The 17,539-nt window shown below is 43.5% G+C and overlaps 2 protein-coding genes across 7 annotated transcripts in view; one reads left to right on the top strand and one right to left on the bottom strand.

Annotated features, from left to right (window-relative positions):
- The window catches only part of LOC103757567 (ubiquitin-conjugating enzyme E2 E1), a 45,680-nt gene extending 44,203 nt beyond the window's left edge, over positions 1 to 1,477 (top strand). For all 6 annotated transcript variants that reach the window (XM_018075458.1, XM_018075457.2, XM_018075456.2 and 3 more), the window contains one exon: positions 574 to 1,477. In XM_018075458.1, the coding sequence (XP_017930947.1) occupies positions 574 to 671 (98 nt within the window). In that variant the 3' untranslated portion in view covers positions 672 to 1,477. The remainder of the gene's footprint in view (positions 1 to 573) is intronic.
- A 1,119-nt stretch (positions 1,478 to 2,596) lies between these two features.
- Positions 2,597 to 17,081, bottom strand: NKIRAS1 (NFKB inhibitor interacting Ras like 1). Its single transcript, XM_008923717.3, has 4 exons — positions 17,029 to 17,081; positions 16,213 to 16,341; positions 8,490 to 8,731; positions 2,597 to 5,661 (listed from the first exon to the last, which is right to left on the bottom strand). Exons 2-4 carry the CDS (start codon positions 16,304 to 16,306, stop codon positions 5,422 to 5,424), a joined length of 576 nt encoding a protein of 191 aa, XP_008921965.1. The 5' UTR covers positions 16,307 to 16,341; positions 17,029 to 17,081; the 3' UTR covers positions 2,597 to 5,421.
- Positions 17,082 to 17,539: the final 458 nt, after the last annotated feature.

Genomic DNA, 17,539 nt, shown 5'->3' with positions numbered 1-17,539 from the left:
TCTTACTTTCCATCATCCATTTAAAACCAGTGACCAACTATACCACAAGTAATTGTCACGGCTGCTCTAACCCACCCACTATCCACACTAGTTAAGAGGAATGTGTCTTGGTTTTCAAAGTCAATTTTACAGGTTGTATTTTTATATATCTGAAAATCAGAGAAACACCAGATTTCACACTGTGTTATATATGCTGAACTTATTGGAACCTCTTCTTGAGATCTAATCTTTCCTAGAAGGCAGGTTTATATTGATACAAAGACATTTAGCAATGCTTTTAGAGGGAATAAAATAAACCTGAAATGCATGAATTGGTGAAAGTTATCAGTAATGCAAATTATGACTGATTATTGTCTCTTAAACTTCTTAAAACTTTGTTGACATTTCACTCTATTGAGTTATAGATTAGTACATCACCATAAATACACAAAATCAGGGAGGATACAGACCATCAATTCAGTATGTTTAGATTGTTACAGTGAACTTTACCTTGTATTAAATTCACAGTTCAGCTTTATTTTAAAGTTTTTATTTGGTAACTCGTCTAAAATAAGCAGTGTATTTCCTTTTCAGCTGACCCCCTGGTTGGAAGCATTGCCACTCAGTATATGACTAACAGAGCAGAGCATGACAGAATGGCCAGACAATGGACCAAAAGATACGCTACATAAATTGGATTTTCGTCAAACTCTTACATTATTCGTCTGTGATGGAAAGAGCTGCTTATGAATTTGAAGGGGTGGGAGGAGGGAGGGTGCTGGTAAAGAGTAGGGTATTTCTATAACAGATTTTATTCAGTCTTTTATTTCCTAAGATTTTGTTGTTGTAACTTAAGGTATCTTGCTACAGTAGACAGCTAGGATTGGGAATAGCATACTCTAAGACTGTAATTAGTTCAGCAATATTAGCTCACATATAGTACCGAGAAGAATGTAAACTTCTTAGACTTCTTTGGTTTTCAGTTTGCTTGCAATATGTAAAAGATTAAAACAGCTTAATTTTGTACAGGTACATAGGTTGACGTTTATGTAAAAGTCCTTTCAAGACTCTACACACTGTTTTTGCTTTTTGTTTGTTTTGGGTTTGGGGGATTTATTTTGTTCTGGGTTGGTTTTGTTTTGGGGGTTTTGTTTTGTAAAAAGATGTCAGCATTGTTTTCCCCTATGGGAGGTCACATTGGTATTTAACAAATCCTTTTTAAAGACTGTCATCTCATGATCTGTGATATGGAGAGGTGGATATATGGCCTCATATATGAAAGGAGAAGTAGTTAATGTATTATTTTATAAGCCAATCTATCTTTGTGAAAAGAATAAAGGGTTTAATCAGGATTTATGGTAACCTGTAGTGAAATACCTTAAGCTGTTTAACTGTAAGGTGTGGAATAGGAGTCACTCAGTGGATTGGTTGTATGTTGTGGGCTACTTAAGTCTGCATTTGTTACTGTGCTAATAAAAAGATGTTTAAAAAAAAAAAAGAAAATATTTCTGCTTAGTCCCTTGCTTTCCCATTTTGCCAGAATGGTGTCTCCCAGTGCTCTTTGATGATTACAGTATGGTTAAGGCAAGGGAGATCTGCAGGTGAGTGTACTGACTGCTGCTATTTTGGGAACACAGTTCTAGACAACCATACAATGAATGACAGCGTAAGACCTTCGCAGCTGTTCACTGTCTAAGTGTTGTGCAGGGACATGGCCATGAGGAGGTAACATACCACAGAATCCATGATAGTTACTTTTTAGCATTGCCTCTTCAGGAGTGGCATGTTTTGTGAAAGTACAACTGGAAAAGTGTAAGCAATCTAGAAGGGAAAGAGGCAGGAGGTAAAAGGAAGAAAAAAATATCTTGATGCTTTTCTGATGGAGTGGTCTTTGGACTTGGAAGAGGAGAAGGAATCGTGTCCTGGTAAGCTAGCAGGAGACACTGTAAAGGAGACTTAATCTGTAGATCTTTTAACTACCTATAAAGATTATCTCCTAGAGACATGGTGTTTACATTGAGGTGTGTAGCAACAGGGCAGTTAGTTGTGGATATGGCATCTCAGACCACTCCCTTAAGGTAAAGGCCGGAAGCACAGATTCATTTTCACATGGCGAGTACTTCACCTTGTGAAATTCTTCTGGGTGCCACGTGGCCATCTGCACTCTCAGATTTGGGTTGCTACTTTAAAATAAATTCCATATATATTTTATTTACATACTTCTCTTCCTATCTAGATACAGAGCCAATCTAACTTGCTCCAAAGTAAGCCGTTAATTAGAGGTGCCCTTTTCTTTGCTGGGTGGCTGTGGGTAGTAGTGCCTTAGCCTCATTAGCTGAACTGCAGTCTTTTGACACAGTGTATGTTTAGGTGTATGAGTCCCCTCAGCTGTTTGGCTGTTTGGTATATAGCTACATCACACCAGGAGCATCTCTGGTCATCTTTCCCTCCTCTCCTTTACTGAGTAAAGATGTAAATGGTTAAATCTCAGTAGATTTTTGCCAGCTTCTTGCTTTGTGCTACCAGGACATGCCAAATTAACTGTTGTAACTGGTGAGGGTGACTGATCTGTACAGTGGGTATTCAGCAGGATAGAGGTTTAAGAAGAACAGAGAAAGATAGTACAATTTACTAATTTATTTTTCTTGTTTTTAACAATTTTTCCCCATTAGCTCATGAAGGGACTCTAGCTTTGCAGAAGGTAAGTGATCCCAGTGACCTAGAACAGGGTTTGAGTCAGTGGAACAGTAAGAACAGAATATGTGTTCTGCCCTTTAAACTACTCTGTACTTTACTTATTAACCCTATGCAAAACTGTACTACAGCAAGTTTCATTTTCACTCAGTACCAGCCACTGTATGTACATTGTTTGCAGAGGAGACACTATGTTTTCCATAACTTGTCAATAAAATACTGTGGTATTTAGAATAGATTGAGTGCTTAAAAAGCATCAGAGTAAGCTTATGAAAGAAAACAGTGGGTGGTGGTTTTTTATGTGAATGCATTGAATGATCTAAACTCATTTCTAGTGAATTAACCAAATCAAAGATAACGTGTTTGCCTTTATATAACCTATTTGAAAAAATGGCCTTAGTCACTTGGAAGATCCTTTTTGTCTTGCTTGTCTTAAAATATTGTCAAGTCCAGGAAGTCCAGGGGAGCAGGTAAGCAAGCTACACTTCCACTGCACAGCTCTGGCAGCCTACAGGTGACATCAGTCTTGGCAGTAGAATTGGCACTGAGTCTGCGGCGTGCAGAGCTGGACAGGAACCAGTCATCTCCATTCTTTCCATCTCCACACGTTTTAAGTTAATTCTGACTTGTCAACCTGTACTCCCTTTGCTCAAGAGTGAGCTTCAGTGATGATGTGATGTTAGTAGATGTCTTCACATATTTTGATTCATCCAAAGCCAATTCAAGTCCCTTCTAGAAGAAGGATTCTGCAGAGCTGAAGTAGGGGAACGTGACCCATTCCTTGGTAAGAGGTTGCAGCAAGGACGTGAACCGCTGCTGCTCTGAAGTCACCTCTACTTCCCAAGCGTGCAGGCAGATATGGAGTCTTCTGGGCAGGGAGAAGCCTGGAGTACACGTGTGTTCAGTAGGAAATGAGTGAGTAGTGGGTGTTGTCCTGCAGAATCACTGGGGACAATGACTATTACTAGCCAGGTTGGAGGAGGTCATGCTGTAGTGCTTACTCAGCTGCAGTGTTGCAATGGAAACAATTGTATGTTTCTAGCAGGGCAGTGCAGGAGCTTGCTCATTCATAATTGCTCTCTTATCTTACTCCTTGGCCACAGCAATCCAAACCATATTGAGCAAAGCACATAAACAGTTTCGTCTACCTTTATTATAATGGTAGGGATACCTGCTTCGTTTTTAGTGAAGTGTACTGCTGCTCTGACATCAGTAATGCTGACAGACTTTATTAAACAGTACTCAGGAAGAGCAATACTATAAGCTTAATTGTGATCATTAAGCACACTATTTAGCAGTTATGATATGACACTGCAAATATTGCTTGTGGTTTTGCTGATTCACAGTGGAATTCTCAGTATTTGTTCAAAACAGCAGTGAAAAATGCAGGAACTGGGTATTTATGTTCACTCCCTCTCCCTGCTCTTGTCTTCAAATATAAAGAAAAGGTAGCATCTTTTAGTACAGGAGGTTGTTAAGATGCCAAAAACTGGCCACTGTCTCTGGGAACAGTTGCTCATTCTGTCCCTCTATATATATCCCCTTTTGTTAACTTTACTGACAGGCTGACCTAGGACAGCAGATTCCTGCAGCACAGGTTTACCTTTACCAGCACTGAGTCAACACAGCACATCCAGTTGTGCTCCTGCTGCTGGACAATGTGCAGCATGATAAGTCCAAACCCATTTGGTACAGGTATTTCTGGGTGTTTTCCATGAGGATAGTCCCAAAAGGCAGCCCCCTACACTCCCTAGCCTGCTCTCACAGAGCAGTACAGCACTTTGTACCAGTTATTATCTGGCCTGTAGCTTCGTACAGGGGGTGGATTGCTGCAGCTTGGCTGAGCAGCCGGGTGGGAGTGTTATGCAATGCACTAAGCAGAGCCCAGGCAGTACCTCCTGCATACAAAATTGCTCTGTATAATTTCTCAGTACAATTATCACCTATGTGACTGTGACTGATTTGTACTGGACATGCTGGAACAAACCCACATACAGTTATCTTGTCCGTCGGGTTGCAGTTAAATTAAGGAGTGCTCTGAGAGCTTTTCTGGTTTGTGCAAATGAGTTCTTGAGCTGGAAGCACTGATTGCCAGACTTTGCTGATGAGCTTCATGTCAGGGTAGATCTGGTCTAGTATTTCCCAGAAGATGTGAGGGGTGTTTTTGTATGATTTTGTTGGTTTTTTTTCCTTCCAGACACTAGCATAATATCAGTGGCTAAATCTGGTAATCATTTCTCCTTCCCCATACCCTTCTGCAACAAGACACTGACCTCAGCCTTCTGCAGCATCAGTATGCTTTGTGGCCCTATTTAAGGTCAAGGTAAAAGAACTACTGCCATTTCAAACATACTGTCTCTCCAAATTGCTTTATTGCAGCTAATACTATTTGTGACTAGAGGCTACAGATCTGCAAGGCCATTGCTTAATGGTAAGCTTGTTGATTTGTCCCTCAACATGGCTGCATCCAGGCATAGTAAAAGCCCCTGATAGAGAGGTGTCCATCTATCCCTTCTGTCTTCATAACCCTTGTTGCAAGATAACTGCTCTCATGAAGAGCTTTTTTAGGTTTTTACCACCAGCGACTTTTTCAAGCCAAGTCTGTGAGAAGAAAGGATACCTCTTAGCTATAATCTTGCTGATTTTATTGCTGAATGAGATTATTGCTTTAAGTGAAACTGCAAGAAGCAAATGGCACAAAAAGGACTTAGACTGTGACCTGGCAGCAGGAGACAATACTAGGCTAGCCTAGTTATCACAGTTATTCCCTTTGCTCTTCCTTCCAGGCAAGGGAAATGTTGATTTGTTCTGGGACTGGGACAGTTTGCTAGCTAAGAAGGTGAAGGGTTCAAGCAGTGTTTTTCGATCTGTCACAGTCACTTCCCACAGTCTCACCTTCTCAGCCCTTGCCCATTGCTGTGCTGCTTCTGTTTCCACTTGCCTTTGGTCCAGGAGGTCAGTTTTGTTTCCCAAGACAATAACTGTTACCTGCAAACCAAACAAGAAGGGTGAGCTTTATACCAAAACCATCCACCTGTCACAATCCTTTTAAACAGCAGGCAAGTAGCTACACAGTTCAGACCTGTCCTTTAACTTAGCCCTGGCACAAGGTAAGTTGCATGTAGATTGGAAGATCAGGGTCTGGGATTTGAATTAGCCTCATCTACTTGTGGGTTGGGAGCTTGTTTTCATCATAGGATATGCAGGACTTCCCCCTTCTCCCCACCCTGCTCCCCCCACCAATTGCTTGGAAGGGAAACAATACCAGAGAGATCCAAAGTTAAACAGCCTGATTCTCCACTTACTTGGCAATTGAGCTGTCCTAGGCAAATGATAAGAGCATGACATCTGAGTAGGTCAGAGCAGCAGATGCTTGAGAGATGAAAAAATGCACGGCAGCAGAGAAAGCCTGGACCCCACAGCTGTGGATTTTGCCCTGTTTGTTTCTTTTCCAAGCCCCAGCCCACAATATAAATAAAGCCAACCGTGCCAGTGGCCCAGGCAGGCTGGGCTGCTGGGCCCCTCTCCCAGCCTGGCCCGCTGGCTGTCCCGCCCCAGGCACCAGGAGCCACCAGAGGGACCGAAGCAGGGACAGTCTGCTGAAAGGGGCAGATAAGCACCAGCACTGTCCTCTGGGAAGCAGTTTCAAGAGCAGCTGGTTATTAGCCAAGTAGAGCAGCACAGTGGTATCAAGTCAGATTCATAGCTGTAAGGATCCACCAAGTGACTTCTGTATGACTGAGACAGTACAGGGTGGCTGAGCCCAGTAGGTATATGCAGCCTTCCCAGTATTTCAGTTCTAGAAAGTGCTGAAAGTAGTGCTGGACATGTGAAGTTACTGCTCCTCCTTATTTTAAGCTAACCATTGTCTAAAAATGTTTTACCAGCATCAGCTCTTAGGGGAAACCATGCCTACATGTACAGTTCAAGGTCCTCAGACTCTGGTCTCATCTCTACACTAGTGGTTTGACGGAGATCAAGTCATAAAGTCCTCTCTTACTGATGATTTGTGGGTTTTGCTGTGGCCACACCTGCTTGCTCTTTCCTGTTCATCAGGCTAACGCCAGGATGTTTTCTGTTTCTTTCCAGCTAGAGCCGTTTGTCCTGTTCCTGTGAGGTCTGAGGCTTCCTTTCTTTTCTACAGCAGTCCAGGGTGTTTGAAAAAATGCTGTTTGGGGTTTGTTTTCCCCTCTGTGAAGGCTTTGAAAGAAGCTATAATCTTCATGTGCATTTGTCACATGCTCCAACTGAATTTATCTATGGGTAAGCCCTGTCAGTATAACAGACACAACCTCTATGTAGTGTAAAATTTGGCCAGACTTTAAGCGTGCTGGAGAACCCCTACCAGCAGCAGAGACAAGGAACCAGCCATCAGTGCTTTCTGTCATCTACCATACAACAGAGGACTGTGCCGCTCAACAAGTTGAAGTTCTACCAGCTCAGAAGCACATACATTCCTAATTCAGTTAAGGATTCATTCTATCAGAGCCCAAACTTTAAGTCATAGAATAATTAATCCACTGATCACCAGCTATCTTAAGATAGGACTCCTGATCTCACCTTCTGTGCTTCAAAGCCTACTTTATATGGATTAGAAATCACAGGAATGAAACTAACTTATCCATCTTATTGTGGGCACCATTCTTTTGACTATGTTATCCTCAGTCAAAATCACAAAAGGATAAGCAAACTGTCTGTTTTCTAAAATACCTACATGCAATGAGAGAGAAGTTCTGACAGGTAACACAGAACAGCAGGATGCAGATCCTGTTGGAGCTGTGACTCCCTCTCCTCATTACAACATGCTGTAGAGTAACAAATCAGGGCCCTCACAAAACACAGCACCTGGGAAAAATTTCCTGCTTGTCCACCTTTTCTTGCCCTGCAGGGGACTTATGATTGACTCCTGTATCCCTGATATACGTGACAGTCTGCAGCTCACACCAGCCCCACCAGCTAACATACCTCTCCTGTGACTACACATTTGTTCTGCTGTCAAACTTGAGCCTGCCTTCCTCTACCACCCTGTGTGCTGTCAGTACAAAACAAGTAACATTCTTGGAAAGTCTCTCCCTACCATTATCCAATTAATTCTTCATGCACTTTTTTTTCCCAAACAGCATAAAACAGGCATTTGGAAAGCTGTAGGCCAAAGACTTTTAGCAGAGAAAACTACTTGAGAATATAAAGATATTGCAGGAAAAGCCATAATGCTAATGCCACATGCAAGTTATATTTGTTTAGCTAAGCTGGAACACTGTCAGCTGAAAACACTAGCTGCTTTCTAAGGGAAAATAGAGCAGTCATTTCACACAATTGAATTGATTCAATATGGTTGTTAAAATACATTAAAGCTGCTTTGCCAATTGACTAATGTCTGGGAGACCCATTGTCAATTACACTAGTTTGCAAGCCATCAAGTACATGAATACAAAACAAACAAAGATAATGCCCTTCGCTATATTATTCCATGCACTTGACTTCCCCTGTACAATATCTAAGAAAACATATGAGCTGCACTGCTGTAGACCATATGTTTTATTAGTCATAAGTGTCCTGGCTGGTGCATTCAGCTGACTGAATTTTAGCTCTATTAGAGGAAATAAGGAAGGGAAAACAAAAAGCATTCTTTTGAATGACCTGCATGGCATGTGAATGAGACTTCTCCACCATGAGAAAGCTTCCTTTTGCTGGGTTGCCCAAGGCTGTGGGTACATTCATTTTCCTTTGTATGCGAGTTTTACAGAAACAAAATCTATTCTTTGCCATCTTAACTTCCTATCACTGATACAGCATTTAGCCAACCATGCATTTACCTCCTTTTTGTCCCTAAAGACATCAATCTCCTTTTTGAGCAGTTCAACTCTTTGGAAGGCTTCAAGGCTGGTCACAGCATACACCAGAACAAAGCCATCAGCAACAGAGAAATAGTGTTTTGGCAATTCTACGCCCTCCTGCAGACCTCTGGTGTCATAAAGCCGTAACTGTTCCTTCACGCCTCGGTCTGTCTCCACCGATGCCAAATACACGTCTTCCATTGTGGCACCCTCTTCTAAGCCTGTTTGAAAACAAGCAGGAAAGTTCAGCTGCTATAGGTAAAGCACCACTATAATAATTATTTGCAGGACAGCAGAATTTTACCCCATAACAGCTTTCAGTGCATGTTTTCTTGTGTGACTTGACCTGGAGTCAGCCTTTCCTGGTATTCCCATGGAGGGTTGTATTCATAGATGACCACACTAGCTGTTTCCACTAGCATCACTGTAAATACAACCACCTAATATATAAGCACATGATTATGCCTGTAAAATTAATCTATACAACATGCACATTCAGAATAGGATAAGATGTGTGTTCTCCCTCCAGGTTTTCCAAACTCCAACCACCCAGTGTAGCAGTTCTGTGCCAAACATGCTGCAAAAGGGCCTGCCCAAACATACCCTTTTGGAAGAACAGCTGAGAAACACCAGATAGCAAGTACTAACATCATAAGCCTACTTCTTTGCTGCATAATGAGCTGGGTCACACTGCAGAAGCAGCAGCCAAAGGAATAATTCTGGGAATGAATGTGCATTGGTGGTACATCTAACTAACAAGTGAAACCAAGCCAGAAAGGGAAGGGGATGTTTGCATACAAAAAAAGTTGCATACTCTATTTACTCAAATGCACAGTGAGCTTTTTCCATCCCTTAGGGATTTAAAATGACTCAGATTTGCTAATAGGAGCAAGTTCCTTTACTGCAAGGTAAGAGCATGCACAATGTAATAAGCTTTGATATGTGTATCACCTGTTCCATGGTGACTGTCTGCATACTGGCTCTCCTTCCCTCCTCCTCTACCCCTAGTAAATGTGAGGTAATTCAAGGCAGCTTGCTTTGAACTAATTTAAACGACTTTTTTTCCCAAGACAAACCCAGAAACACATAAATCACCTTAGCTTTGTGTTTCTCCTGGATGCAGGTGCATAAGGCTACAGGTCCAAACATCCTATGTATAGTGTAGCTGGGCCCCTTTCAGAGTTGATTTTAAATATTCATATAAACCCTCTGCAATCCATGTTTTTGCCTCCACTGCACTCCTATATACAATTGTTTGCTGTTGCAGGGCTACAGTAATGAGTCCTGCATTACTCTCTTTGTCTGCCAAAAAGGGACCATTTTAGTGCATTGTTTAAGGAAACACGAGGGATTATCTGGCCTGTGAAAATAAGGATTTTGCTATATTCAATGACACTATTCAAAATACTTCACATTGACAAAGAAGCTAAAGCATTCCACCCACGCTGATGGTTTCCCATGATGTATGCAGCATTCCTGTGCAGGAAAGTGGCACAAGCTGTTCTTTTTGCCCCTCTCTGCGCAGTCTTTATAGATTAAACTCTTATTAGGTTTCCAATGATTTAATTTATCTCGCCTCCAAATATAGCCTACTAATGTGTGGGAGCAAAACTAAGAACAGAAGATCAAAACAAAGGTTAATAAAAAAAGGAAGCACAAACGCATTCTGTATGGTTGTAGAATGTGTTATAGGGGTATTTTTAAAGACTGAGGTAGTAATGGAGCCCTTTCTGGATATAGCACTGTTGTATAGACATAGCACTATGTTCTTGTTCTGCCTCATTGCATTGTACAGACAGGTCAAGGAAATCAGTAAATACAGCTTTGGCAAGAAGGAATGAACCATAAGTACCTAAGTTTTCTTTTTAGAAAGCAATGAATAATGTTGTACAGTTTTTTGTCATCTAAATGCTGCACTGTAATTCAATGACATCTAATATATCCACGTTATCCTGTGGCAATCTCTTCCCAATGGCATTAAAAGCAGCAGTGAAAATTGTGTCTTTAACATCCTATTTGAAAATGAAGAGGAGAATTTAAGATCTGGGATTTAACTCAGCAGAATAGAACAACAAATTTTGATATGAAATAGGGGGGCCTCTTAGGAGGGAGTTGGAATTTATGTACCAGTATCAGATTCCAGAGGTGAAATTTCACCTATGTGCACTGGGGGAGGCAGTATATGCAAGTAATTTCCTAAGTAAACACAGATAATTTTTAGAAATACCTGTGTCACCTTATTCAAGGCCTTGCTTGTAAAGCCCAGACCATGTATTAGCCACATCTTACTGACAATGATATTTACACTTCTCGTTAGTACCATCCCATTCAAACACTTTCCTGGTATCCGTTCAAATATGGTCCAGGCAAGTTGTTTTAAGACTAATTGTGTCAGTGTCCTAGAAAGGTGCTGGCACCATCCAATCCTCCCTGCCACAAGAACCCTGGGGTTCTCCTTTCCTTCACTGGCATCCCCAGGCACACTCCCACCTTTGCTACCTGGGTGGGCAAGGGCAGCTTGTGCTGGGAAGTTACCACCCTGCAGACTGCTGCCAGCTTGAGTAGATTTTCTTTGGAGGAGAGCACTACAGTGAGCCACCTTTCGGGTTCAGAAGTTACAGGGGTGAAGGGGAACTGACAAGACAGTGCACAATCTCATGCTTTCTTTGAAAACTAAAGGTATAAAAAAGTTAGGAAGGGGAAGGAGGAATAGACAGGAGTGATGCCTTTCTCCAAGGTCTACTTAGCTGGTGCAAATCTTAGGAGAGGCAGAAGGGTCTTTGTCTATGTTACCAACTGCTGACACAGAGGAACTGCAAGGGGAAGCCTCAGTCATAAATTGGATGGTGTTCAAACCTTTGTGGTTTCCCAATGAGGTAAAGAAAAGGCTCAATATACTAATGAATACTGCACACTCAGGCCTGGCATGGCAGATATATAGTAAATACAAAAGTAAATCAAAATTTCAAGATGGATGGAATTTCATGAGTTCACAATTGAATCTTGAACATAATGCACTGCAAATTTTGAGTCTTCTTAAGTACTTTTGAAGATCTATGTAATCTCTTTTTCCCTTTTTCTGGAGGAATTCAGCAAAGAGCTTCTAAAGCCTGCTATTTTTTATGTTTGCAAACAGCAGGATAAGGGGCTTTGCTTACTTAGGTCTCAAATGACAGTCTATCAGAGGATCCCTGACTCAGAGAAGAGCTGGGCAGATCTCAAAAGGAGCTGGTCTGTTTAGATTTAGCTGCTAACAAGTAGCCAGGTTGTGACCCTCGGTTGCATACATTCAGCTCTATTTTCATCTTTCTAAAATGCAAAGCATTATTACCTCTATCATGAGGTAGTTTTAATTTAAGAAGCAAATATGTAAAAAGGTGTCTCTGCCCATGGAAAGGGAATTGGAAGGAGATGATCTTTAAGGTCCCTTCTAACCCAAACCATTCTATGATTCTATGAATGCATAATTAGGTTAATTAGCCTCCATATCTTATTATCTGTATAAGCCAAAACCCCAATCCCTCCAGCTCGACCAAGTGAGGCAAATTCTCTCATTATGGGTTCTACCACAGTAATATATGGTGTTTTCATTCCTACTTAGTAAGAGGATCTGAAGTAGCTGCTTGTGAATAACCTGGCCATACCAGCTATTTACACAGCCAGGAGGCAGAGATAAATGTTCTATAGGAAGAGCTCTCATCTCCTTCTGTTGAGCTGATAAAGCTTTACCATACGTTTTGAGGTAAAAGCAGAAGGAAGACTCCTTTCTGCACCATCACTGAACAGGGACACTGTTTAAGGAAAAATAACTATCCTTTTTACAGATATGTCCCATGCCAAAGTTAAGGCAACAACTCTCCTGTTAGTCTAGTCAAGAGAGGTCAGGCCAAGCAGTGCCACATACCACAGGTATTTAGTGGGACAATCTTCTACTGCCAGTCAAAAACCCATTTCATGACATTTCCCATCCCAGGTACCAGGCAATCACAGAATCATAGAATAGTTAAGGCTGGAAAAGACCTCTAAGATGATCAAGTCCAACTGTTAACCCAGCATTGCCAAGCCCACTACTAAATCGTGTCCCCAAGTGCCACGCCTATGTGTTTTTTGAACACTTCCAGGGATGGTGATTCCATCACTTCTCTGGGCAGCCTGTTCCAATGCCTGACCACCCTTTTAGTGAAGAAATTTTTCCTAATATCAATTCTAAACCTCCCCTGGCATTAATTGAGGCCATTTCTTCTTGTCTTGTTGCTTGTTACTTGGGAGAGACCCAACTCCCACCTGCTCCAACCTCCTTTCATGAAGTTGTAGAGAGTGATAAAGTTCCCCCTAAGCCTCCTTTTCTCCAGGCTAAACAACCCTCAGTTGCTCCTCATGGGACTTGTGCTCTAGACCCTTCACCAGCTCTGTTGTCCTCTGGACCCACTCCAGCACCTCAATGTCCTTCTTGTTGTGAGGGGCCGAAAACTGAACACAGGATTTGAGTTGTGGCCTCATCAGTGCCAAGTACAGGGCGACAATCACTGCCCTGGTGCTGCTGGCCACACTATTTCTGACACAAGCCAGGATGCCATTGGCCTTCTTGGCCCCCTGGGCACACTGCTGTGCATTTATAGGTATCATATACATATGTGCAATTCTTAACAACTATTCGTCCTGACCTATGGCAATATAGTCTCTACATGACACAAAGCTAAATCTGCACCCATTTCAAACATCTCCGTTTAGGTTTTCTTCTGATTCCTTGTATTAGTTTAGCAAGAGAGTCTGCCATGCAATATGTACATTATTTTATGTGGCTCCGAGAGCATCTCTCATCTTTTTGCCCTCTCTCTTCCCATCCTGGGGCACAAGGCAAACAGTTTCTCTTGCAGTTTAAAGCCTAGCACAATATCCAGCACCACACAGTGTTGCTCACATGCTACAGAGTTATTCCTCTCTCCTGAGTACTTTTTCCTCTTTGACCTCAAGTAATCCTAGTGCCTTTGCAAGAGTGTTAGCTGCTGACCATGTGAGCAACAGTGGCACTTTGGGACTTCATCGGTGGCAAGCCAGGGAGACTTAAAGTTGCACATTTTTCTAGGTAAAGAAACACAGTGCAACTGGGTTCACAGCAACATCACCGAGCACACAGCCAGGAGCATGGGCTCAAAGCCAAGGGCTTTACATAGCAGCGTTAAACCTCCAAGGACTCCAATCACTTCTCTGACAGCAGCTGTGTCTCCACTCTTTTTACAGGAAAGTCAACAGGAGGCACATGAGCACTGACATAGACACATGGCTGATTTACAGCCAGGAGGAACCTCTCGTGTCAATGGCTGTGACACTTCAGAGAATGGCACCAGACCTTGTGCTCTGAGCCTCCAACTAAGTTCAGGCATGCCTCTTGTCACTTGGGAGGAGGATGTGCATGCCATCAAAATGGAAAGACTCCATGCATTGGCTCAGCAGTCCTCCCCACGGCTCCCCAGCCCTCAGACCAGCCACAGAGCTGCTCCTGACGTCAGTCAGGAAGCACAGGTTTTGAAACAGCTTGTGTCCATGTTGCCATGCCCGATGAGCTGCCTTGTTGGTTGGCTCTGAACAGACAGGCTTTCAGCAAACACACTAGTCTTTTTTGCCTCCTGCCATAAAGGCCAGAAGCCAGAATGTACATGTCAGCTTTCTGGAGCTCGCAAGCTTTAGGAAATGAGCATCATGACCCAGTAATCATGTTTCAAGCTTGGAAGGGCCACCCCTGCAATGGTAGCACCAGTAGTGGGTCTGTGCAGTTTAAAGCAGCTCAACTAAGAAGCACTCAAAGACTCACCATTCCTCAAACTCTGTCCTTGCTCAGTGAGACCCTCACAGTGGTGTCCTGCCTCTGCAGTTTGAGGGCTAAATCAGTACAGAGTGGAAGAAGAGTTGAAGATCTTATGAGAACCATTTTCACCAGCCCATACTTCAGGCACCCTCTGCCACAACTGCCCATGTACTGAGGAAGAGGCAGGGAGGATGGTGACCACTCAGGAGGACTGCCAAAACCACCAATTTACCAGTCCACCCCCCAAAATGTACCTGATGGCCCACACGAGTGACGTCAAAACTACTGAGCCACAGTCTCTCATCCTTTGGTGCTGCAGTGGCTCCATAATGAGCCCTCTCCACATCTTGATCTTGACCCTACTATTTGCCCCCTTCTCTGAATGTCTTGGGAATAAGATTTGACCAAAATCATAGAAACCAGGAGATTACCTTCTTCTTTCTCCCCAGCTGCTCCCTCTCTTTCTGATAATTCCAAAAAATAAGAGACTAGCTGCAGGAAAGGAAAACTGATCTTTTCAAGATGTGGTGGGTGGAGGTCTGCATTTCTAAATGGCCAAGATGGAGCAGAGCATTTGGGAGCGACAGAGGGACACCCACAGCTAAACCCCAGGCACAAGGTCTCCCTCCGGTTATGTCAGCCAGTATCCATGACGTTGTATAATCATGTACATGGCTGGCTCCATAAATAGCTCCTCTGATCAGCAACACCCGAATATCCTTCCTGCCTGGGTTGCTAATAGGAGGCAGGAATTAATGCAAGGCAATACGATTTAAGTAACGTGGCCTTGCTCATGCTGCTCGGGTGTCCCTGACAATCGCCCAGCCCAACACAGAGGAGAGGCAGGTTGGTAGCACAGGGAAAAACCTTCAGCCTCCAGGTTTTGCAACCTTCACGTTGAAAACTACACGGGGCTACGTGCATAGCACTCGGTAGGATGCTGGAAACAGATGTTGCTGCAACATTAGAGGAAATCCTCCTTTTAAACACGGGTATTAGCACGCAGTTCTGTATCACGCTTTGCCAGCAAATTCCTCCCATCCACGCATTTTAAAGGTGCAGTGCTGCAAAGCACCATTCTAGAAATCCTGGTGTATACGCAGTAACTTATACCAAGGTCTAATTTAACAACTCAAGAAAAAGATACATAGTGACTAGGCATCTTCTGTCAAAACCCTGGTGCCACCACCCCTTGTTTCTGGGAGAGGCAGGAATAATTTGTCAGCTTAATGAACATTGCCCTTCCTCTCAAAGCCAAGTCATGTGGAAACAGAGGGAAACATGCCGGTTTTGCCTTTGTTCCCTTTCTTTTGTGCACAGCAAATCTCAAACATCCCCTGCTCCACTGTCAAGTCTATTTTCCACAGGAGGATTTCTTTGAGAGCTGAGACACTTGGCCTTCAAAGTTCAGCACAGAATGTGGAACCTAAAGCTTAGCTGTTTTTCTTGCCAGAGCTTTGATTAAATGTTAGCCAAAACCAAGCAAAATAAAGCTTTAAGAAGATGAAACAAAAGTCTAAACAGTGTCTCCACTCATCATGTGACATCTATTTATTTTTCAGGCATCTATGGCGTCCTTCAGGGAACGAGATATTTCTTATGTAAATAGGCAGCAAGCACATCACCTACTTTCTGTGTTTGTTTCTTTTTGAACATTCACGTGTTTTATAACTGGGAACATCACGGAAAGGGTTCTTCTCCAAGGCTCTTTTAAAAATCTGCCAGTAAGTGACTATAAATTTCAAGAACTGCCCAGAGATGCAACAAAACTGCATGAATTTTCTCCTTCACTTCAGTGCAGTTCTCTTTCACCTCAGTTACTGGTGTTTTGGGGCCCACACAGAACAAAACACTGGAAAAGGAAACAACCTCCCCCCAAAAGTAAAAACGTCTCACCAACAGTATGCTTTCCATAGAGAAGCTGCTCCAAAATCGCAGTCTTTCCCACTGAGGCCATTCCACAAACCACCACTTTGTAGCCCTTTCCCATCTTTCCCGAGGGAGCAGAGTCGGCAGGCGAGCCCTGTGCAGACACAGGAGGCTGTTAGCCTGGCAGGGCGGCAGGGATCGGCTCCCGGCGGGAGCAGAGCCCACGGAAAGCGAGAGGCAAAGCGCGAAGCAGCGGGTGACTCGGAGGCACAGCTCCCTCCCAGGCGCTCGCCAGAGACTGATATTTTTAGGACTCGAGTTTCCTCCCACACCATTTTTTAAGGTTTTTAGGCTGCTGCCAGTGGTGCTGATGCCTGCCTGCAGCCTCGACACTTGTCCTGTCAGGCTCAGGGAAGCTGCGAGTGATTAAGCGTGGAAGGCCCCGGGGGCAGGGGCTGTGTTTGTTGGCATGTGCCTAACACCGTGTTATTGGGCTGCCTGGTTTTGCAGTGGGCCTGATGGTATCTGATGGTACCAGGATGGTTCTGGAAATGCAAGAAAATGGTGGTTCCCTCCCTTTTATTTCACCCACAGAAAGTTTATAGCTTTTATAGACTAGGACCTACAAAACAGGAGTGTTAAAGGCAGAAGTATGGAAAGCAAATGCAGAAGCAGGTTTTTGCAGTCTGCTTTACATCAGTTTGGATGGGTGGGGGCTGGTTTTAGCAGGAGGTGTCCAGCAGCTGAGGCAGTTCCCTCCGCCGGTGAGCCATGGCAGGGCAGCAGGCCCAAACTCAGTTTGTTTTTTGGAGCCATTTGCCACAGAGAGAGATGAAGAGTACCTTTTTTTGGACCAGGAGGGGCTGGCGTTGTCCTGCTTCACTTCCAGTTTAACCAGGTAACACTTCACAAGCCAGGGTGCTCTGCAAAGCATACACTGAAAAACAGAAAGGTCACCCTGCAGCCACAGGCAGGAAGGAATTGCAGGCTGGGAAAGCCTAACTCATAGAAACATAGAATGGCTTGGGTTAGAGGGGAGATTAAAGATCCTCTCCTTCTAGCCCCCCTGCCATAGGCAGGGATGCCACCCATCAGACCAGGTCACTCAGTGACACTGCACACAGGAGGGATGGGAGCAGATTGATGGGTAAAGTCACAACCTTGGCCCCAGCCTGGGCTGCTTAAGCTCACCATGAGGGGGCTGCAACTCTGGGGGCTCCCTGGTGCCCTCCTCCTTACCCCCCCCACTGAAAAGGTTTTGGAGCTGGTTTTAGGGCTTTTTCAGCCCTTAGGGTTTATTATTTGGAATAGAATAGAATCATCAAGGTTGGAAGAGGCCTTCAAGACCATCCAG

This window comes from Manacus vitellinus, unplaced genomic scaffold (genome assembly GCF_001715985.3).
Source record: "Manacus vitellinus isolate BGI_N305 unplaced genomic scaffold, ASM171598v3 scaffold_3_pilon, whole genome shotgun sequence".
Taxonomy (NCBI): Eukaryota; Metazoa; Chordata; class Aves; order Passeriformes; family Pipridae; genus Manacus; species Manacus vitellinus.
This window is presented reverse-complemented; position numbering and strand designations above follow the sequence as displayed.